The following is a 24,585-nucleotide window of genomic DNA, read 5'->3' on the forward strand; positions in this document are numbered from 1 at the left end:
TATTTTATATAGGGTGGGTGGGTTGGTTGATTTTTTTACATAAACATAGAGTTATATACTACAGTTTGTTTTTTTTTTTTCCCATTCCATATGTCTGAGAGCTCTATCCATGTCTTATTTGCTTTGTATCCTTAGAACTCTGAAAGATTCCTTATGCATAGTAGGTGCTTAATAAGTAGTATTTGTGGAATTCTTTCTCCCCTTACTCTGATAGGCTTACTGTTTTAACTTTCCTGGAGACTGATCTAAATGTTTGTCTAACTGGATGTCTCTGTAGTCCTTTCCCTTTCTTTTTAAAATTTTGTCCTTGTGAGGAGGGTTTCTAAATAATGGAAAGTGGAAAGTAGTTTTACACGCTCCTACATTTTTCTCTATGCTGAGAAGATATTCTGTTTTTTTTATATTTTCACCTGGGAAGAGAATTAAATATCTTTTCCAAGTGCTGTCCTAGGCAGCAAAGAAAATCCTGTGATAATTCAGTTGGGAACACTTAAAGTACTAAAGTAGTATTTTAGCTTCACTTCAGAGATTCATACAGAAGGAGTTTTAAAATGAATCTGCCTTTCAATCTGTCTTATTAGAGAGTTCCTGCTCTAAGCAAGTGAACTTGACCTTTCATAACTTTTTAAAGGTTGTATCACTGCCACTATCCAGTTTTCTGTAGCTGACTTGGTAGAATGGATGTAGTCTGTAAGTTGACATTGTAACTGTGGTTTCCAAACCAAGGTGGTTTTTCTAACAGCCTTCATTCATTTCTTTAAACTTAAAGTTCCATTGTTGCTTTATTGAGGGAATAAAAAAGAACAAAGGGAAGATCTGAAATGTATCTTTTTTTTTTTTTTTTAAAGATTTTATTTATTTATTTGAGAGAGAGACAGTGAGAGAGAGCATGAGCGAGGAGAAGGTCAGAGGTAGAAGCAGACTCCCCATGGAGCTGGGAGCCCGATGCGGGACTCGACCCCGGGACTCCGGGATCATGACCTGAGCCGAAGGCAGTCGTCCAACCAACTGAGCCACCCAGGCGTCCCTGAAATGTATCTTTAACAAACTAGTAACAGATACATCTGCATACCTGAAATCCTCACAGGAGAGATTTTGGGGACAATTGACTTGGAAGAATTTGACATGCTTGCTAGAGATTGTTAGGTGCTTTTGAGAAATTCTGGATTGATACTTTTTGACTTGTATCTTGAACTTTTGGAGACCTCTAGGAGAGCTAGGTAGCTGGATTCATAACATAAGATGGACTTCATCCCATCCTGGTATTACTGGTGGGAAATCATGATACTGAGAAGTTAAATCATAATTCTGACCTTATCAGGTACTGATTTAAACATGGATATGCCCTGAGTAACTAAATATTAACTACCTTTTAACTGTTTTGATAGGTTTACCAGGATGGTGGATAAAAATATTTACATCATTCAAGGGGAGATTAACATTGTGGTTGGGGCAATCAAACGAAATGCCCGATGGAGCACTCATACTCCACTGGTAAGTGGGGAATGGGCGATAATTTGGTTCCTGAGTTATAAGGGATCTGATGCTTGGTTAAAACAGTAATCAATTTTTCTTTAATATTGAGAGTAGTAGGAACTCAGAGTTGTTCTTGGTATCAAGGACCCTTTTACTTTTTAAAGATTTATTTATTTATTTTAGAGAGAGAATGCACAAGTGGGAGGAGGGACAGAGGAAGAGAGGGGAAGCAGACTGATGTGGGGCTTGAGCTCATGACCCTGAGATCATGACCCTGAGATCATGACCTGAGCTGAAACCAGGAGTTGGACGCTCAGCCAGCTGAGCTACCCAGGCCCCCCTATAAAGGACCCTTCTGTTTTATTCCAACTAGTGTCAAATTTATAGGCCTTTTTTTCCTCTGGGACCCAAAAGATGATACTATTCTTCTAGCTGTTTTTGTAGACAAGTGAAGGTAGCATTTGGGACCTCTTAAATATGCCTCAAAATGTCTGAAAGATGCCTTACCTTTAGATTCCCAAGACTATAATTAGCTCTCAAATTGATACATGCAGTGTGGCATGTTGGTGGTACTCCTTGGGAGTATATAGAGCAGACCATATCTTGCCAATCAGATGACTAAGAAATTACCTATTGTAAAGCTGGCTTTCCTTGTTGCATATATATGTTCAAGCAGACTCCTTGTTGAGCAGGGATCCCGATGCGGGGCTCAGTCCCAGGACACTGAGTCCATGACCTGAGCCAGAGGCAGATGCCCACAGACGGAGCCACCCAGGCTCAAGACTTTTTTTTTTCCCCCAGATTTACTATTTAAGTAATCTCTGCACCCAATGCAGGGCTTGAACCTACAACCCTGAGGTCAAGAGTTACCTGCTGTACCAATTGAGCCAGCCAGGTACCCCAAAAATAAAATCTTAAAAAAAATAGAAATAAAAATGGTTTAGAAGTGAGAGTGGAGCTAGCAATGTCTTTGAAATGGTTATATATGATTATGTAATGAGTATAAAGAAGGAAAAGAGATAGAATAATGTATTATCTTAGTCTTTTGGGATGCTATAACAGAGTACCACAGATTAGGTGGCTTATAAACAAGAGAAATTTATTTCTCACAGTTATGGAGACTGGAAGTCCAAGATCAGGGTACCAGCATGGTCAGGTGAGAGTCCTCTTCTGGGTCTCAGACTTCTCCTCACATGGAAGGGAGTAGGGAAGCAATCTTGGGCCTCATTCATTCATTCATTCATTTTAGATTTTATTTATTTACTTGAGAAAATGATCAAGAGAGAGCATGAGAGGGAGAAGGTCAGAGGGAGAAGCAGATTTCCCGTGGAATCAATCCCAAGACTCCAGGATTGTGGCTTGAGCTGAAGGCAGTCGCTTAACCAACTGAACCACCCAGGCGCCCTCTTGGGACTCTCTTTTAAGGGTATTAGTTCCATTCATGAGGAAAGAGCCCTCACCCACCTTCTGAAGGCCCTAACCACCTATGTTTTAAAGGCTCTACCTCTTATACCATCACATGGACATTAGGATTTTTATATACAAGTTTTGTTTTTTTTTTTAGATTTTATTTATTAGAGAGAGAGCACGAGAAGGGGGAGGGTCAGAGGGAGAAGCAGATTCCCCACTGAGTAGGGAGCCAGACGTGGGACTCGATCCTGGGAATCCAAGATCAAGACCTGAGCCAAAGGCTGTCACTTAACCACCTGAGCCACCCAGGCGTTCCTACATACAAGTTTTGAAGGGATATACACATTCAGACCATAGCACATATGAAGGCCATGGTAATCTCTGGTAGCTTGAGTGCTGTGGTTATGGTATAGATTAGTATTTCAGGATTTACTATTTTAGGTAAACCCAGAGTATCTTTATGAAATAGAAGATTGGGGAACTGGAAAGCTGAACCATGGCTAACTTCTTTTCCTCAGAAGGGAAACTTAATCATTGGATTCAAACTGCCCTTGATCTGTCTGCTATTTCCTTTTTCCTCTTTGTCTGATACTTTTTTTTTTAAACCTGTGTGTTATAGGATGAAGAACGGGATCCTCTGCTGCATAGTTTCAGTCACCTAAAGGAGGTTCTAAACAATATAACAGGTAAGTCCCCACATCTAAGTAGGATTATTTATACTGGTAAAAAACCATACGCTTGATTATTGCAGGGATAGACAAACTTCTTCTGCAAGGGACTATATAGTAAATATTGTAGGCTTTGCAGGCCATAGCCGCTGTGCAGCTGCTCAGTTCTGCTGTTGTAGCTCAAAAGCAGACACAGTTAATACTTACACGAACGAGTGATAAATAAAATTTTTTTCAAAAACGAGTACAAGCCACGTTTGGCCCATGGGTGTAGTTTGGCCCTGGTATACTGCACTGCTGATCCTTTTCCTTGAGTTCCTGGTGTGGTATCCCACTTTAGTAGGGAATAAGCATTCATAGAATTATAAGCTCCCTTTATTGATTGAGTTATAATAAAGTTACTTTTGGTCTTGTTTTAACTACTTTCTTTCTCTGCCCCATGCATGCCCTGAGGTAGGAAGTTGGTGGCACAAGTGAAGTCTTATTATTATTTGTTACAAGTCAGATTTTAAGTACTTGCAACAAAACCCTTCTCTTACGGAAAGTCTTTGTCACTTTTAGGGCTTTAATTGTGTGTAATATAGATCTTTCAGTCTTCATGTGTTCCCAGAATCATTTGTCCCTTTTTGTACTCCCTGTTTTCCCAATTGTAATAACTAATATTCATATGTTTAGAATTTTCAAAGCCTCTTTCATGTTTATTACCTTATTGAACTTTTTACACAGTCCTGTGAAGGAGGTGTAGCAGATATTGTCCCCTTTTTATGAATGAAGTTGAAGCCCAGAGACATCTTTTTTTAAAGATTTTATTTATTTATTTGACAGACAGAAATCACAAGTGGACAGAGAGGCAGACAGAGAGAGAGAGGAGGAAGCAGGCTTCCTGCTGAGCAGAGAGCCCGATGCGGGGCTCGATCCCAGGACCCTGAGATCATGACCTGAGCCGAAGGCAGAGGCTTTAACCCACTGAGCCACCCAGGCGCCCCGCCCAGAGACATTTTAAGTGATTTAGTTGAGGTCACATTGATTCTAAGAGGTGGAGTCAAAACTAGAATTCAGGCCTGGTTTAGTGCCCTGGTCTACATTGCTTCTGTTCATACAATTAGAGGAGAATGTACACAGGAAGTGCCTCCTTTTGTATATGTATGTATCAAAGGAGGAGGCAAATCTCAACACCGTTGGGTTTTGCAAGGGGAGAGGGATTGAAGGGGAAAGCCTCAGAGCTGTGTTCCTCTGTCAACCATAAAGAGCTTTTGAAATTTATATTCCTGGAATGGTTTTTAGCTAGAAACATATCTAAGTAACGTTTCCTTATAACATATCTAAGACAACAGTTGAAATAGTTTTTAGGTTTCTGAAAGTTAACTAAGTAATAAAATTTTTCCTTTCATGAGAAATGTAGGCGAGTATCTGGAGAAAAATTTCTTACTACTTTCCTAAATATGGGCTGAAGTTATCTAAGCATTCTCCACATGTTTTTTTTAAAGGAGCAGTTTCACTCTTTTGAAAAGTATCAGAAATGTTAGCCAAAGATCAAGTATAGAGGAAGTCGTTATGGCCAGTTAGCGGGGTTAAAGCTGCAACTAGGTGGCATGTTCTTATTTTATGGCCTGTACTGTAAGTGACTTGGCTGCTTTAGGAAGTTGGCCACTTGCACAGATTTTTTTTTTTTTAACTTTACAGATAAAGCTTGCCTATCCCAATTAGAAAGAAAATGTAGGGAGTAGGTATTTACAACTCTTTGGTGGCCAAAAGTTTCAGCCTGTAGTTGATCCTTGAATAATACAGATTTGAACCATGTAGGTAGGTCCACTTATATATGGATTTTTTTCAGTACATGCAGTATAGTACTGTAAATATATTTGCCTTTCCTTATAACTTTTTTTTTTTCCAAGTAATCTCTACACCCAATGTTGGGCTTGAACTCAAAACCTTAAGGGCAAGAGTTACATGTTCTACTGACCGCACTTGCTGCTCCCCCCCCCCACCATGACTTTCTTAATAACATTTTCTTTTTTCTAACTACTTTTTTGTAAGAATATAATATATAATACTTATGACATACAAAATATGTATTAATCTACTGCTTATGTTATCAGTAAGGTTCCTGGTTAACAGGCTATTAGTAGTTAAGGTTTTGGGAAGTCAAAAGTTATACATGGATTTTCATCTGCAAGGGGGTTGGTGCCCCAAACCCATGGGTTTGTTAAAGGGTCAACTATACTATCTTTTAAGAGATGTGAAGAGGACTAAACATGTTAGTATACTGGGAAACATTTGACAAACAACTGATACACAGTATTGTGTTGTATGTGTTTGGAAACACCCAAAATGCTGAGATGAGACTGGAGTAGCCTTGTAGGCCTTTTGGGCACTCTGCAGACTTGAGGAGCTGAGATGGTGCTGCTCTCCTGACAGAGCTACATTTCCTGCTTGCCGTCTAATCCATATCCCATACTTGTTTTCTCTACCCAGACATTTCCTTGACATATCTCAAGAGACCCTATCTGTGGTGAGTGGTGCAGTTCAGGACTTAGGGTTTCTAGACTAACTAAGAGCTGCCAAAGTTGAGTCTGCTGCTTAATTTTCCTATATCTTTGAGTCAGGAATCCAGATTATCTGCTGCTTGAAACTAATAAAACCAGAATGTGCCGAGGAGCCAGACCTGTCAGTGGTACTAGGAGCCCTCACGTTTCCTTGTGTGGCATTATTTTCTAGGGCAGATGTTGAAGTGGTGCCTGCCAAGGTTGCCCATTGTTTTTAGGTTTTAACATATCACCTGCCTGAAAAAATGACAGAGTGGACCCAAAACGGAACATTTCATAGTCTTCTGATTGGTGCTGACCCCCCACATAGTGCTGGCTTCCAGGAGCAAGTTTATGGGTCAGCTGCCCCTGTGGTCCTGGACTCTGTAGTCCATGACCAATTTCTTGTTTCTTTTACTGAGACAAACAGATTTTTCTGATTGGCAGTGTCAGGAGGACTGCTTTCTTGGAAGCCTATTAATGTGTTAGTGGTAGGAGGCTGGGAAAGGGTTTTGAACTTGGAAAGAGAAACTGAAGGGACTGCCTGCTCTGTGTGACTGGGAATGGTGTCCCACCTAGATTGGAGGAGGTATGGCAGGAATTCTAGAACTTCCATTCAGTTTAACTCACGAAACTGACTTGGGCTTAGACTTTTCCTATAAAAAGGCTTTTGATTTGCTTTTTTCTAGGCTATCTGCTGGCATGGTTGGTTAAGAATATCACTGTTGGAAATGGGTAGTTATTGGACATTGTCAGTAAACCAAAATGATTTTTTTTTCTCTTCTTGTAAAAAGAGAATCTTTTAAGTAGATAAGCACTATCTACCCTTCCAGGAGTATTATCTTAACATTATGGAAGAAATAAGTCCATTGTCTCTAATAAGGTTCGCTAAGTCCATACCAGTTATTCTCACAGATACATGTCTCTGGACTACCTTCGCAGTTAGTGTTTGCCCACACTGCATGATGACGGCATACTCTGTAGCATTTAGAGTATTAAAATAGTCTAATACCAAATCTAAAGTGACGGTTGCACTTGGAAGGTAGAGGGTACCTAAGAGCAAAGTTTGCATGTTACTATTTTGGATAAAATCTTAGCTCACCATCAGTGAGACTTAACTGCTGCCCCTCATTTGGTCTTTAAGCCCCTCTTAGGGATCCTTTTAGGAGGTTGTTGTGGAAAGTTAAATTAGATGTGTGGTTACCAGGGGCTGGGAGGGGGTCTGGGGAGTGATTGCAAATGAGTACAGGGTTTCTTTTTGGAGTGATGAAACTGTTCTGGAATTAGATAGTGGTCATGGTTGTACAACTGTGTGAATATATTTTAAAACATTGAGTTGTATGCTTTAAAAAGGTAAATTTTTTTTTTAAAGATTCTATTTATTTACTTGACAGAGATCACAAATAGGCAGAGAGGCAGGCAGAGAGAGAGAGGAAGGGAAGCAGGCTCCCTGCTGAGCAGAGAGCCCCATGCGGGGCTGGATCCCAGGACCTTGAGACCATGACCTGAGCCGAAGGCAGAGGCTTTAACCCACTGAGCCACCCAAGCGCCCTTAGAAGGGTAAATTTTATGGCATGTGAATTACATCTTAATTTTAAAAATATTTATTTATTTATTTGACAGAGAGAGAGAGAGAGAGAGAGACAGCGAGAGAGACAACACAAGAAGGGGGAGCAGGAGAGGGAGAAGAAGGCTTCCCACTGAGCAGGGAGCCCAGTGTGGGGCTCGATCCCAGGACCCGGGGATCATGACCTGAACCGAAGCCTAGACGCTTAACAACTGAGCCATCTGGGTGCCCCTACATCTTAATTTTTAGAAACAGCAAATGTAGTGTAGGCTGGAAGAGTAGTGGGATTCTCCAGTTCTTCCTCAGGGGTCAGAGCTATGGAGGGAAGCCTCTGACTATAGTTGCTGCTGTGCCCTGAACCCATTACCCAGCAAAGGCAGCCTAAGGCTCTCTTCAGTCTTCTGGCCCAGTTTGTCCTTTTATGTCTCTCTCATTAACTCAAGAAGCACATGGCTTTTATATTTAAATTTATTCAAGCTGTAATCTTTGACATTTGAGTTAGCTTTTAGTACAGTTTTGCATTTATAGTAATATATATTATGTATTTTCTCTATCCCCAAAGAATCCGTTTTAATCTTTTCCGGATGCAAATTTCAGGCTGTCTTGTCCCATCTCCCCTCTCTTGCTATCTTTCCCCTCCCCCCACGGAGTGTGTTTGATCAGGTGTGGCAGGAATATCCACTGTCAAGCTGCGCCCTTTATATTAGTCAATATTATCCTTCTCCCCCCTCCCTGTCTGTCTGCCCCTATGGGCTTTCCCAGTTGATTTATAATTTTGGAATTCTCATCGGAGTCTGTAATACAGTTTGTTCATTATTTAACCAAAACCTGTTTAATGAGCAGAGAGAGGCAATGTAAATGTTAGGCATGTTGCAGTGATGTACCTTTGTGCTTCTCAAAGCGGGTGGGTAGTTAACTCTGTGCTGCCTGCAGGGCTGGGGTGTCTTGGCCTTAGGGCAGAAGAACCACTGCTTCTCCCTTACATCTGCCCAAACCCTGCTGTGGTTTGAGATTTCAAAGACACGTTTCCTTTTATTCTTCCAGAGATCTTTGGGCTCTTGCATATTGGAGTTACCTTCAATCTTACAATCTTCAATCTTACAGTTAGACCAGATGGTACGATCTGTGGCATGGGATAGGGGGATGAAAGGGAAAGGAAAAATAATCAGGATACTTGGGTTTAGGTTTTAGGTCTAAAGAAAGTAAGCAGTTAAAAAAAAAGAAGAAGAAAAGAAGAAAAGAAGGTAAGCAGTTTAGAAGAATCCTTCTAGCCCACATGGTGTATGGTCTTTGATCTTTGTTGCCCAACTAGACAAGTCCTTGCAAGCCTTAGTGCCCTCATCCAGTATAGCTTCATGGAAAGGGCTCTAGTCAGTTGTGATTTGTGGTTTTTGACTTTGGTCATTTGCCCCCAGATACAGACTGCCTTTGTCCTTTGTCTTTAAACTTAGATCATTACAAAGTTTCTTTTCCAGGAAATTTTTGGTTTAAAGCAAAGATAGCGTAATAGTCTACAAGTATCACAACCAGAATCTTCTCTTAAGGGATTACCTCTTAGTTACTTTAAAGCCTTTAGGGTTGAGGGAGACTTTTTAGTGTGTGTGTTGGGGATGGTGGAGGTTTGGGAGATGGGTAGTGAGTTTGCCTTTGGAAATTTAACTCTAGTCATTTTTAGTTCTGAAGACCTATGAGGATTGGGGGTATTTGTCATGAGACCAAGATGGTCTTGAGGCCCAGTATAAGCATCTCTATTAACTATGGAATTGTTTTATCTTCTTGGACCTTTTCTTGCTGGAGTTTACCAAGACTTGATTTCCTTCTGGTTCTGGGTTCTTGAATTGCTTCTAAACAGTATTTGTTGAATATCTGCTCTGTTCTAGGCATTTTGATTAGACACTTAGGGTCTATAATGGTATACAGTCAACTCATAGCCACTGGTTTTATTTAATTTTATTTTATTTATTTATTTATTTATTTATTTATTTTTTCCAAAGATTTTGTTTATTTATTTGACAGATCACAAGTAGGCAGAGAGGCAGGCAGAGAGAGAGAAGGGAGGAAGCAGGCTCCCTGCCGAGCAGAGAGCCTGATGCGGGGCTCGATCCCAGGACCCTGGGATCATGACCTGAGCCGAAGGCAGAGGCTTTAACCCACTGAGCCACCCAGGTGCCCCTAGCCACTGGTTTTACAAGCCTAGTGACTAGCTGACCATTCCAAGGCAACCTTTGTGGCTTCTGTTCCGTGCCATATCGTTCCCTATCAGGCATGGAATGACTGATAGTGATTGAGGGCAGTTTATTGCCATCTTTTCATGTCTTACTAACAAACAAGCCAAAGAAATGAACAAAAATTGTAGTTTATATATTTGCTTATTTGGCTTTTTCATATAAAGCAGTTCTCGCCAGGGTTTAGATATTCCGAAAGACATTGGTGGTTTGTGTAGAGTAACTCTGAGGGAGAGGATATTTTTTTAACTGGACAACAAGATATGGTGTACTTGAGTTTAAGATGGAGAAGCAGGTGCCTGGAGAAAGTGGATGTTCAGGAGTTTATTTAAATATAGTTTATCCTGGACAAACACACCTGTAGAGTACTGTCTGTCTCAAGCCCTGTGAATTCAGAGCTAGGAGGTTTGAATCCATACAACCTCCAGAGGTTTGCAGAGAACATTTAAATAGAGTCTGGAAGCCAACCTGGGAGGAACGATGACTTAACACCTGTCTGGCTTAGGTCTCTTAGAAATACCCTTCTAAGTAGAAGTGAAACTGTTCAAGGATGCCTCATACCTCAAGGTTAATCTGTATTAGGGGTGCCTGGGTGGCTCAGTCGTTAAACATCTGCCTTCGACTTAGGTCCTGATCTTAGGGTCCTGGGATCGATCCCCACATCAGGCTCACTGCTCAGCAGGAAGCCTGCTTCTCTCTTTCCCAACCCCTCTGCTTGTATTCCCTCTCTTCACTGTCTCTCTCTGTCAAATAAATAAATAAAATCTTTAAAAAAAAAGAGGTTAGGGGCGCCTGGGTGGCTCAGTGGGTTAAAGCCTCTGCCTTTGGCTCAGGTCATGATTCCAGGGTCCTGGGATCGAGCCCCACATCGGGCTCTCTGCTCAGCGGGGAGCCTGCTTCCTCCTCTCTCTCTGCCTGCCTCTCTGCCTACTTGTGATCTCTGTCTGTCAAATAAATAAATAAAATCTTTAAAAATAAATAAATAAATAAAAGGTTAATCTGTTTTATTTGGTACATGGGAAGGTATCAGGAAAAGAGACTTAAGTAGTCTCTGTCAGGGAAAAGATTGAGTAAGGGTATATTATTTGAATAGAAATTTTGCTAGAGTTATCATCTTCCATCTGATTGAATGAATACTCACTTTTTCTGTAGAGGCCTGTAGTTTGGGGAGTAGTAAGTAATATATCATTATTAGTCAGCATGAGAAGAATGTTGAATGAGTCATTAGCTTTGTCCCACTTGGAATTGAGCTTGTGATTTGTTCAAGGCCTAAGTGGAGACTGAGAGAACCAAGTGTGTATGATAGAATCTGGCGGACAAATTCATATAATGGGTCGAGTGTTGGAAGAACAAGGTTGGGCACACTTATGTAAGTATGTATTTCCTGTGCCCTTTTTGACTTTTTTGTTCTATAAATAAAAGATTGCATTTGTTTGGAGATTGTTGAGCAACACATTAGGATGTGACCTGAATTTGAGTCAGACTGACTTTGGCACCTTAGAATCTTGGTAGCTTGAGTGACCTCAGACTTATGGGCATTTCAGCATGGTTAGAGAAAATAAAGGTACTGTGATTCTTTTTTCCCCCTGGGAATATTCATTTCAATAAGGTTACTATAAGAGGCCTGAAATTTGATGACTTTGTCATTCCTGGGAATGATCTGAACCCTCCTCGATTGACACTTCTAAACCAAGAAGGTCTTCCAAACATTTGTCTGTCCTAGAGCTTAGAAAAATGAAGACTTTGTGGAGAAGAATCAGCTCTGCATAGTCTGGTTTCTTTTGAGCCCAGCTCTTCCTTTTTCTCTCCATAATACTTAAACACATTTAGCCATCAAAACTAGTCTGCTGGCAAAATTTCCACTATATGTACCTGAAAGTGGATTATGATACAAAGGCCTTTCTTAATAGCTTGGATTCAGAAGCAGAGGCAAAGAAGCCTAATTTTTTTCTAGTAGAGGTTAAGGGACGGTGTGACAGTGTGGTCTGAAGTGGGCGTCAAAGTTGCTGGTATTACTGTCATTGCCATTGTCCTCTTTGGCACAGATACCTCTTGAGGCCTGAAATTTCTCCCTGAGTATGTGCTCAGCTTGCCATGGCAGCAGTCAGATGAGTAAAAAGAGGAAAAGCCAGCTGCTGCTTTGTTTTTAACAAAGGATGCAGGCAGAGTCTCTTTCTTCTTTTCCACCCACTCAAACTCACAGTAAGTGCCAAGAGATTTTCAGAAGCCAAATATTTGAAATTCAACGTGCAGTTTTGATTAGAGATAGTAAGGAGTTATTTGTCTCAGCCTTGCCTTCTCTAACCACCTCTGTGTGTTCATAGATGCTTAATTGGTCACCCTAGTTTCTAAAGTGATACTGGATATGTTAATGGAAAGGATGAGTGCATTTGTCTTTTCTCTCCTGGCACCCATTAGAAGATAGAACTGAGTATAGAGTAAAATGAATTTGATTATTTCAGCTCAGATCCCCTCATTAGGAAAGGTTGGTTGATGGAGAGCGGTGACTCCCTTAAACTCTCAGTTTTACTTCTAGAAACCAGGAGATAAGATGCTCCTTAGAAGGTATTAAGGCTTTTGTTTCTTTACTTTGGTCTTTGGAGATTCTGAAGGACTTAGGTGGACGAGCACTCTTGGCCACCTGTTGTCTGGCTTCTCACTGCATACCTCTTCTATAATACCAGCCTTCTGTTACCACTGTTACCATTGTAGGTTGAGTTGTGAAGGGCTGCTACATGTGTACACATCACAACTGACCTTTCCTTGTTCCACGCTTATTGAGCAATTACTTGCCCATTTGTAGAATTCACATTATTGCCTCGGGTTTCTGGCCTAGTGTGAAGTGGGAGCTTCCAGGAAGTGGCCTGATAGACTGTACATCAGAGGGCAATAATTGGCATATGATTTGGTGGAAAGGCAGGGCCAGATGTAGTGTGGGAGCAAGGGTTTTTCTGTAGTCATCCATGCAGCTTGCTTCCAGGTGTCCTGGAAAGCAGCTTGGGAACTGGAGACTGAGGGTAGTTGGGAACATTAACTAGGGAGGAAAAGGATCAAAAGGAGTTCAGTGTTGTCTGTGATGGGCCCTGCATTGGGAAAAATCCTCTAAAAGTAGAGGGACAAATGAAATTTCCCTGACAGTGGTAGAATTTTTCCACTGATTATTCTTTCTTTCAAATAAAGTGAGTTATTAAAAAAAATAATAATAAAGTGAGTTATTAATTGGCAGAAAAAATACAAAACTTGGAAGCCTCCTAGCAAGGGAGTATTCTGCAACAAGGGGTTGCAGAATAAGAAAGCCTCATTCCACATGAGATTTTTCATGACGACTCATTCTTCTCTTTGGACAAGCAACAGGTTTAAGAAAACTGGCTCCAAATTGATAATAAAGTGAGAGCTAAGGTATTATGACTGCCCTGCCATGGGCTAGAGTAGCATCTTTCCGACTGCAAGTTGCATTCTGTTAGTGGATTATGAAATCATTTTAAAGGGTCACATAGCATTTTCTCCTCAGTTTTTTATTGTGAAAAATTTTAAGCTTCTGCACACTCATTTTTACACTTACTAATATTTAGCCAATTTGCTTTATCCATATTTATGTGTGTATTTTTTATAAGCTATTTGAAAATAAGTTTCAGACATGTCGACATCTTACCCTTGAATACTTCAGCATGCATCCTAAATAAGGACATTCTCCTACATAATCATAGTACCATTATTACACCTAAAAAACTTAATAATTTATCAATATTAGCTAATATCCAGTCCACATTAAAAATTTTTTTTTAAGATTTTATTTATTTATTTGACAGACAGAGATCACAAGTAGGCAGAGAGGCAGGCAGAGAGAGAGAGGGGGAAGCAAGCTCCCCACTGAGCAGAGAGCCCCATGCGGGGCTCGATCCCATGACCCCAGGATCATGACCCAAGCCGAAGGCAGAGGCCTAAACCCACTGAGCCGCCCAGGCGCCCCGACACATGATAAATTTCTGATTTGCCCCCAAACCATCTTTTATAGCTGTAGCTGGTTTTATAAACCAAAATCCAAGTGAAATTCTCTTTCATTAGGTAGTTATATCTCCTTAGACTTTTAAAATCTTATATAGTTTTCTCTACCCTTTTTTTTCCCCTTGGCATTGAACCTTGAGAGTAGACCATTTATCTTTAGAATGTTGTACATTCTAGATTTGTCTTTGTCTTTGTGGTATCATATAACTTGTTCCTGTATCTCATGTATTCCTGTATTCTAGAAGTTAGGGTTAAAGGCTTAATTAGATGCTTAACTAGATTTTTGGCAAGAGTACTTTGTAGGTGATATTGTGTATTTCATACTATTATCATCACAGGAAGTATATATTGTCAGATTTGTCCCCACTTATTGGTGGTAAGTCAGATTACTTGCTTCTGGTTGTGACTGCCACATTTCCTCATTGTAAAGTAAATTTACTTTTCCCTTTGCAATTAGTAAGTACTCTGTGAAATAATAATTTGGCACCTTATGACTATCCTGTTCTCTAAAATCCTTTTCCATAATGATAATCTACTGATGAATTTTTGCCAGTTACTTAGTGGGGTTTGCAAAATTATGCTTTTCTAATTCTGTTATTTTTTCTACATTGATTAGCTGGCATTCTCTGAAAAGAATTACTTTCTTTCATAAACTGGAGGATGAACCATAGTTTCTCCTAAAAAAGCAGGGAAAATGCTTAATTTTTTTCCTTTAACTGCCTACTTTAAGAGTAAGGAGTTAGAGTTAATAATGATGGTGCCAGATGAGGGGTTTTGTCTCTTGTGGGGGGCTTGTGAATTTTTATTTATTCAGTGTTTTATAATTTATTACATTTATGATTATTTTTGGTGCTCAAATCATTTTGAGTTTGGCCTCTTCCAATTAGTTTCTTTGTTCCTTTGATATAACCCCTTTGAGCACTTCCCTGTTTTCTGGTATCAGCTTCAGTTATGAAGAGAGAGGAGGAAAAAAAAGAATAGAATAGAAAGTATCTGTGCATCACACATAATAAGGATAAGTATTATTTTGGGGAACTTTTGTTTTAGTTAGAGATGTTGTATTCTGAGTTGTAATGTAGACTGTATTTCTGTATGTCATGGTCAAAATTTACTTCTGTTCTGGCACTGGTTTGAATTTGTCTCTCTGCAGTGTTATTTCTTAGGCAAGGAGTTGTAGAGGGTGTTGAGTTCTTGACATTCTGTGAAAGACTCTGTGAAGTGCCTTAGCCTCCTTGACATTTGGAAACCAGTGAACTATTATATCTGCATATTTTCCTTATCAACTTTGGTTTCAGTAAAGCATATCTGTCTATTATCTTGTCTGTTATCTGTTTATTTATTTAAAGATCTGTTACATGTTATTTTCTCCCCCCAGCTTTATTGAGATTTAATTGACATAGAACATTATGTAAGTTTAAGCTGTATAATATGATGATTTGAAATACATTTTGCAAATTTTTCCCACAATAAGGTTAGTTAATACATTCATCACCTTGCATAATTATAATTTGTGTGTGTGTGAACATTTAAGATCTACTGTCAGCAACTTTCAAGTTTATAATACAGTATTGTTAAATCATAGTCACCGTGCTGTCTTATTCATCTCATAACTGGAAGTTTTTACCCTTTGACCAACATCTTCCTATTTTTCCTACCACTCACCCCCTTAGCAAGCACCAGTCTTTTTCTATGAATTTAGCTTCTTTAATTAATTAACTAATTAATTAATTAATTTTAAAGACTGTATTTATTTATTTGAGAGAGAGAAGCACAAGCAGGGTAGAGGAGAGGGAGAAGCAGACTCCTCGTTGAGCACAGAGCCCGATGCAGGGCTCAATCCCAGGACCTGAGGACCGTGACCTGAGCCAAAGACAGACGTTTAACAGACTTGGGCACCCAGGTACCCCAAATTTAGCTTTTTTTAGATTCCACATACAGGTGAGATACATTAAATCTTCCTCATTTCAATTAGCACAAGATCCTCGGGTCCATCCATATTGTTGCAAGTGGCAGGATTTCCTTTTTTTTTTAATGGCTGAAGTAGTACTTTTTATATGGTTGTTTCTCTCTGGATGAGTCAGCTTTTGCAAGGCAGAGATTAATTTGAGACCATTTGAGTCATAACAGTCCTGAGAATGTTAGAATAAATATTATTCCCCAAGGAAATAGGATTGTGGATGTACTTGTGCCTGACTAGGTACCTGATCCCTTTTATGTGATTGTTCAGGGAAAGGGGGATAGCATGTTATGTTACACATGGCTTGGCCATGCGTTTGAGTCCTTTTGGTGGGTTGAGGATGGAGTCATTTGTTCTGGAAAGACTTCAAAACAGCATCTTCTCCAGTAAGTTTGCTCTTGACAGGAATTCATTTATACATTCAGGCAACAGATATTTCTTGAGCATTTAATGTGTGCCAGACACTGAACTAGGTATTAGGGACCTCGTTTTCAAGGGGACTAACACAGTTCCTGTCCTCCTAAAGTTTATGGTCTAGTGTGCTGGTGATTTGAGAAGCTCTGGAATTTGAGTGGACAGCTGGGCACTGGTTTGAAGTCTGCCCATCTTCCACATAAGACCTCAGGAAGTTGTTGTATGTCCTGGTGTGCTGAAAGAGGTTCTAGGATGGTCAGAAGAACAGTAGTGGTGTTTGTCTGTGTTGTCTGTCCTGCCCTCCCCCTCTGCCCTAGCCCTGGCTGCCTGGCAGCAGTAACTAAGTGCATAGTAGCTTCATTAGCTGCTTTAGAGCCTTGGTTATCTTAGGGCCCAGTCCACTAATATTCACCTGTGATTCACCAATCTGTGTATCTCAGAACTGAACGGACTAAAATTGTACTATAGGATATCAATGGCTATTTACCTTTTCTAATAAAATTCAGCTCTCAGGCTTGGGTTTCTGACATAGTTGTTAGCATTTTGAAGTCCATGGTCAAAACAAAGATGTCAATGGTTATTTAGCTTAGATGCTAAAAGAATGAGGAAAATCCTTTGCTATAGCTTGGATCTAATAGTCCCAATTCAAAAATAACGTGAATACTTTTTAGTAGCATGTCTTTAGTCATGTCTTTAGTCCAACAGCTTCATGTGAAGAAAGAAGTATCAAAACCCATGTAATTTAGGATAGGATGTGGCTTCAAATTAGTAGAATAATCCGTCATATATTTATCTATTGAATCCCAGAGAAAGCACCCTTATTTAGAAATAGCCTTTGGGAACCTTGGGTCCTCAGGGAGAATACCCTTTAGAAATGCCCTTCTTCTTCAGGAAAAGTTTTCCTTAGGATTTTCAAGGGTAGAAAAGAGATAATAGTGAGACTGTGAGACAATTAAACAGTGGTTAAAATATTTCTTTTTTTTTAAATTTTTTTTTAAATTTTTTTTTAAAAATTTATTTGACAGAGAAAGATCACAAGTAGGCAGAGAGGCAGGCAGAGAGAGAGGAGGAAGCAGGCTCTCCGCTGAGCAGAGAGCCCGAACTGGGACTTGATCCCAGGACCCTGAGATCATGACCTGAGCCAAAGGCAGTGGCTTAACCCACTGAGCCACCCAGGCGCCTAACAGTGGTTAAAATATTTCTAAAAGAGGGGTGCCTGGGTGGCTCAGTGGGTTAAGCCGCTGCCTTCGGCTCAGGTCATGATCTCAGGGTCCTGGGATCGAGCCCCGCATCGGGCTCTCTGCTCAGCAGGGAGCCTGCTTCCTCCTCTCTGCCTGCCTCTGTCTGCTTGTGATCTCTCTCTGTCAAATAAATAAAATCTTTAAAAAAAAAAAAAATTTCTAAAAGAGAATGTTGGAGTGGATGTTAGAATGCAGATATATTCCACGAAAATACCAGTGACTCATCATTTGCTCCATAGCTTATTGTATTCTGAATTTAAAGAGTAGTTTTTTTCTCTTTTGCCTCTTTTTTTCGAGCCTACTGCCAGGGTACATCATTAATACCTACCATAACCAAATACTTTTTGTAACCAGAGCCTGGTGACTCTGGCAGAGGATTCTGGTTCCCTCTGGCCCAGGAAGTTCTTGGTTTAGCCCACCTGGTCAGAAGCATTGTGGGGAAAGTAGTCAAGGGAAAATGGATTTCTTTTGTCAGAATCCAAATATGGCTCATTAATCCTCCCAAGTGAGCCCAAGATTAGCATCTTAATCAGTCTCATTTCAGAGGTTTTAAGACTCATTCCATTCTCTAGGTTCTCTGTAAGGAAGGAAAGGAGCATTTGGTAGAACTCTTTGGTTCTCAGAAAATGGAAGACTTTGCCAGGTTCCTAAGTAGGCTATGGGCTCAAGAATCTGTAAAACTGGGTAGTGTGCATGAAGTCACAGAAGGCAGAGAATGGGAAATCTTTATGTTAGTAATAGTCCTTCTCCAAAGGCTCCAAAGGGAAGGAAAAGTTGGCTTGTTCCCCTCCCAAAGGTTGTTTCAGTGTTATCTCTACCTAACTGATGTCAGTACATTTGATCAGGTCAACTGATGGTGAATTTTTTTGTTTATTTTGAAATAATGTCAAACTTATAGAAGCATTGCAAGGATAATACACCTGTTTGCTCCCATATATGCTTTTGCTACTTGTTTTCATTATTCTCTTTATCTGTATACATGCACACATATATAATTTTTTTCCAAACCACTTGAGAATAGGTTATATATACATTATCACCTTTTATTCCTTGATACTTCAGTGTATACTTCCTAAGAACAAGGGTATTTTCTTACATAATCTTTGTTACAGTTATCAAATTCAAGAAATTTAACATTGATACAATACTTTATTATTGATATTCTAATTTTGTCAGTGTTCCCAATAATAAACTTTGAAATTTTTCCCCTTCAGTCAAGGATGACATATTGTAGGTAGTTGTCATTTTTTTAGTCTCCTTTAATCTGGAACAGTTCTTCAGCCCCTCTTTGTCCTTCGTGGCATTTTATTTTATTTTTTTAAGATTTATTTATTTATTTATTTGACAGACAGAGACCACAAGTAGGCAGAGAGGCAGGCAGAGAGGGAGGGAAGCAGGCTGCCCACTGAGCAGAGAGCCTGATGTGGGGCTCGATCCCAGGACCCTGGGATCATGACCCGAGCTGAAGGCAGAGGCTTAACCCACTGAGCCACCCAGGTGTCCCTTTGGCATTTTATTTTTTTAAAGATTTTATTTATTTATTTGACAGAGATCACAAGCAGGCAGAGAGGCAGGCAGAGAGAGAGAGAGAGGAGGAAGCAGGCCTTCCACCAAGCAGAGACCGTGGGGCTCAATTCCAGGACACCGGGACCATGACCCAAGCCAAAGGCAGAGGCCCCAACCCACTGAGCCACCCAGGAGCCCCCATGGCATTTTATTTTTTATGATTATAGGCTGTTTTTCTTTTTCTTCTTTCTCTTCTTTTCGCTCCTTTTTTTTTTTTTTTTCTTTTTAAAGGATGTTCCTCATTTTGGGTTTGTCTGATGTTTACTCATGATTAAATTCAGGTTTTGGGGGCACCTGGCTGGCTCATTTAGTAGTGTGTCATGCTTGATCTCAGGATTGTGATTTCAAGCCCCACATTGGGCATGAAGCCAATCAGTCAGTCAATCAATAAATTCAGGATATGCGTGGGCATGAATCTACATGCCACTATTGATAATAGTACCCTGATGATTTCATATGTAGAGGTACCCCTCCAATGGTGATATCAATTTTGATCACTTAGTCAAAGCGTTACTTTGTTTTTACACTGGATAGATACTATTTTTCTGTTGGAACTATAACCAATCTGTGAGGAGATGACTTCAAGACAGGATTTTTGCAGGGGCACCTGGGTGGCTCAGTTGGTTAAGCAACTTCCTTCAGCTCAGGTCATGATCCTGGAATCCTGGGATCGAGTCCTGCATTGGGCTCCCAGCTCAGCAGGGAGCCTGCTTCTCCCCCTCTCTCTGCCTGCCTCTCTGCCTACTTGTGATCTCTCTCTCTGTCAAATAAATAAATAAAATCTTTAAAAAAAAAAAAAGGACAGGATTTTGCTCCTTATTAAACTTTCCCCCCATGATTTATCATACGTTGATGATTCTTGCCTGAACAATTTTCAGGCTGCAGTGATGGTAAATATCGACTGGTTGTTTAAAATACCTGTTCTCTTGGGCATCTGGGTGGCTCAGTTGGTTTGGTGACTGCCTTCAGCTCAGGTCATGATCCTGGAGTCCTGGGATTGAGTCCCACATCAGGCTCGCAGCTCCACGGGGGGTCTGCTTCTCCCTCTGACCTTCTCCCCTCTCATGCTCTCTCTCTCAAATAACTAAATAAAATCTTTAAAAAAAAATAATAAAATGCCTGTTCTCTTGGTGATGAACATTAAGGAGGGCATGTGATATAATGAGCACTGGGTATTATATGACTGATGAATCAGTGATCTCCACCTCTGAAACCAGTAATATATTATATGTTAATTGAATTTAAATAATAATAAATAAATAAATTAATTAAAATACCTGTTCTCAAAGGACTTCTTAGGGATGGACATGAACTGTCTTCCTGGCTTGCTTATGTTTAGAGTTTCTTTTCTTTTTTCTTTTAAGATCTTATTTTAAAGTAATCTACACCCAGTGTGGGGCCTCAACTCACAAACCTGGAACTAAGAGTTGCATGTTCCACCAACTGAGCCAGCCAGGCGCCCCAAGAATTTCATTTCTTTTTAAGGAACACAATTTTTTTTTAAAGATTTTATTTATTTATTTGACAGAGATCACAAGTAGGCAGAGAGGCAGGCAGAGAGAGAGAGAGAGAGAGGAAGGGAAGCAGGCTCCCTGCTCAGCAGGGAGCCCGATGCGGGGCTTGATCCCAGGACCCGAGCCGAAGGCAGAGGCTTAACCCACTGAGCCACCCAGGCGCCCCAGGAACACAATTTTATACCCTAAAGTTTGTATCTCTTTATAGCTTTGGTGATGCTTTTTAAAAAAATAGTAACCGGAAAGAGTTTTCAAAATTGGGAAGAGGTTTATCTCAATGAGGCTTGACAGGGCTTGGTGATTTTTTAGAATATGGCAACATCACCTAGTGGCATTTGTTCACCACTCAATAGCATAAATGCTTCTCCTCTAAGACAGACTGGGAACAGTCATGTGAAGCTGGTTTCCTTCTCTGTTTTTTGTTTCCCCCTCCTTCAGCTTTTTAAAATCTGTAAAGTTTGGAAATGCCCATTGTCGAGTTCTTTATGAGAGAAAAACATTTCCCCATCCTTATTTAGTATCAACTTTTTTTCTCCTTCCCTCTTTTTTCTTCTGCATTTTTCCTTTTGCCTCTATTTTCCTTTCTTTGAAAAATCTGATTAATATGCATGACTAAACTGCCTTAAGAAAAGGCAGAGAGAGAGAGGGTTATTACTCTTTCATCTCAGGTTCTTCACTTTTACTACTGTGGAGCGTAGGCTAATGATATGATATTAATAATGAAGGCCTTATCAGCTCTCAGTTGTGTTTTGTTGAGGGAACCTTGCCCAGGGTAAATTAAAAAAAAAAAAAAAAAAGATAAGGAAAGAAGAAAGAACTAGAGAGGCAGAAATTAAGGAGGAATGCACAGAAAGGAGCAAAAGAAAAGGACTTGGGACTGGGGATACAGGAGTGGAAGGGAAGGACCAAGAAGAATACAGAGCTGCTAAAATAGGAAAATGGGAGTCAGGTCTAGCATTTACCTTTACCCAGTCCAGTGTTTGGGCTTTCCCCTTTCAGTAGAGTATGCTACAAGGTAAGATGAGGTGGGGTGAATGAAATGATCCCATCCTTGACTTTAAGATTCATCCACTCAGAACTGAAGAGTTTACCCCATAATAAGGTGACTTGAGAGCCTGATTCTAGTGGGCTGGGGTGGGAAGAGGCTATTAAGTGGTGCTTTTTGGGCAGCCAGCACTAACAGAGTTATTTTTAACCTCCCATTTCAACCCCTTCATTGTTTAGGCTCCTCCATTGAGTACTATGAGAGCAGTCAAAATTAGTAACTATATAAAATGAAGTACCTCTTGTCTCCCCAGTCACTTCCAAAATAAACAGGGAGTAATACTGTCCGTATTTTGTCTCACTTTACTCTGAAGGCTACCGATAGAGGAAGCATGGATTAGTGTGTAGTGATTTCTAGGCTCTGCCCTCTGGACAGATTCCCCTCAGAGTGCTGTGGCTGAGTGACAGGACCATGTGGCAGGAGTGCAGCTGGAAGTATATCATCGGCAGATTTGGGTTGGGTAAATATAGCAGGAGCAGGATGTCAGTGGGAGATGGATTGTTCTGGGAAAGGAAGTGTTGTCTTTCGTCTGTGAAACAATTTCCTGCACTTCTGGGACTCTTGCTTTCTTCTTCTTCTTCTTCTTCTTCTTCTTCTTCTTCTTCTTCTTCTGGGGCAGGAGTTGGCAGGAGTTGGGTACACTTGCTGAATTCTATCTCTGGGTGTCTGTCTGTTCCTACATTTGAAGTTGGGAGTAGAGATCAGATCTATTTCAGCCAGTTAGGAAATGGACCCAATAAAGAGCTATATCCATGCCTTACAGTTCACATTTTTGGAATCTTAATGCACATACCTGTGTAGAGCCTCTCTTTAGAAAGTAATTGTTCTTTTGGTAAAACTGACAGGTTGAGAGACAGAAATAATTATACAAAGAGAATCAACTCTATTGAAAGTCAGACATGAGGCACCAGCTGGCAGGAAACAGCTGGGATGTTTCTGGGGGTTAGACTCTTCCACACCAGAACTTAACTCTTCAAGCCATCTCTGTTACATGAGCTATTAAGATGGCTGCCTACCCACCAACAATCTCCATAAAGGACTGAGTCTACTAAATTATGCAGTATTTAACAAATGACTAGAACTTTACAATTTTTATAAAGTACTTTTGCATATTTTCTTTACTTTTTAAAATAGCCTTTTTTTTTTTTTTTTTTTTTTTTTTTTTTTTTAGATTTTATTTGTTAATTTGTCAGGGAAAGAAAGAGAGAGAGCACAGCAGGGAAAACAGCAGGCAGAGCAGGCAGAGGAAGAAGCAGGCTCCTCTGGACACCAGATTCAATCCCAGGACCCAGGGATCATTGAGCATGCCCTGTGCCCAAGGCAGATGCTTAACCAACTGAGCCACCCAGGTGTCCCTAAAATAGCCTTTTTGAAATAGATTCAGATTTATAAAAAGGTTGTAAAGAAGTTCCCACACACTCCATACCAAGTTTCCCCCATTACTTACATCTTAACAGTAGTATGGTACATTTGTCACAATTAATGAACCTGTATTGATACAGTATATTAACCAACATCCATACTTTATTCAGATTTCCTTAGTTCTTACCTAATGCTTTTTTTTCTGTTGCAGGATCTTATCCAGGATACCACATTACCTTTAGTTGTCATGTTTCCTTGGGCTCTTGGCTGTGACAGTTTGCATATATTTTTTTCATTTAAATTTCATAAAAACTCACGAAATAGACTTGGCCTTTATTAGCATTACCCTTTCACAGATAAAACTCGGGTTCCAAAAAAAGTAACATGTTCAAGCTACACAGTTAGTAAAAGTTTCTATTGAAATATGACTATGGGGGCACCTGGGTGGCTCAGTGGGTTAAAGCCTCTGCCTTCAGTTCGGGTCATGATCCCGGGGTCCTGGGATCGAGCCCCGAGTTGGGCTCTCTGCTCAGTGGGGAGCCTGCCTCTCCTTCTCTCTCTGCCTGCCTCTCTGCCTACTTGTGATCTCTGTCTGTCAGATAAAGTAAATAAAATCTTTTAAAAAAAAGACTATGATTTAGAAAAAAGCAGTGAGGTAACTTTATTTGCTTTTTATGTGAATGAGGGCAGAAATGTAGTTAACCTTCAAGTGGGCCATTTGCAGAAGAGGAACAAGAGACAGAGCTGAACATAGTATACTTGTTCCTGGGCTTTTCTGTCCTACTTGGATACAAATTATTTTAATCACAAAGCCATGGGGAGACACCCTTTCTCTTTGTGATTCTGCTCTGTCTACTGAAGGAGCTGATCCCAGAGAATCCTGGCCTGCTGTCCTGTTGATCTTGCTATCCTGCTGTCGACTGGGCTGCTCACTGGTCCCTGTTGTTAGACATCCAGGTTTAATAGAAAGACCCACTGAAAGCCTGGCATACACACCAACACAACCAGATTGTTTCAGGCGTATGTTAAGGTAACTATCTGGGAATAAAGTATGTGGGTTTTTTAGTTCCAGTATCTAGTTGGGCAGACTGACATTCTGGCTTGCAGTTAGGAGATTCACGGAAATGCAATGCAATGTGGTAGAAAGACTAAAAATCCAACGAGACATGGCAATTACTGGCTCTGAGTACTCTGCACAGAAGGATGAGTGAGGGGAGTGGTGAGAGGAGGTAAAGTGTGATAGGATACTGATAATCCTAGATACTATTAAAAGATCATCTCAGGGTGATGGAAACTATTAGGGGTATAAACCATGAGATCTTTTTTTTTTTTTTAAAGATTTTATTTATTTATTTGACAGAGAGAGATCACAAGTAGACGGAGAGGCAGGCAGAGAGAGAGAGAGAGAGGGAAGCAGGCCTCCCGCTGAGCAGAGAGCCCGATGTGGGACTCGATCCCAGGACCCTGAGATCATGACCTGAGCCGAAGGCAGCGGCTTAACCCACTGAGCCACCCAGGCGCCCTAAACCATGAGATCTTAAGGGATGGCATAGCACCTCTTGCTTTGAAAAGTAGTCATAAGGATCATACCTGGATTGTAGAGAACAACT

General features: G+C 40.4%; 1 protein-coding gene across 13 annotated transcripts in view; it reads left to right on the plus strand.

Moving 5' to 3' along the window:
* The window catches only part of GBF1 (golgi brefeldin A resistant guanine nucleotide exchange factor 1), a 124,546-nt gene that overhangs the window by 10,476 nt on the left and 89,485 nt on the right, over positions 1-24,585 (plus strand). For 12 of the 13 annotated variants that reach the window (XM_047701821.1, XM_047701824.1, XM_047701820.1 and 9 more), the window contains exons 2-3: positions 1,389-1,494; positions 3,506-3,572. In XM_047701821.1, the coding sequence (XP_047557777.1) occupies positions 1,399-1,494; positions 3,506-3,572 (163 nt within the window). In that variant the 5' untranslated portion in view covers positions 1,389-1,398. The remainder of the gene's footprint in view (positions 1-1,388; positions 1,495-3,505; positions 3,573-24,585) is intronic. The other variant, XM_047701819.1, reaches the window with a different exon arrangement.

Source organism: Lutra lutra, chromosome 14 (genome assembly GCF_902655055.1).
Source record: "Lutra lutra chromosome 14, mLutLut1.2, whole genome shotgun sequence".
NCBI lineage: Eukaryota > Metazoa > Chordata > Mammalia > Carnivora > Mustelidae > Lutra > Lutra lutra.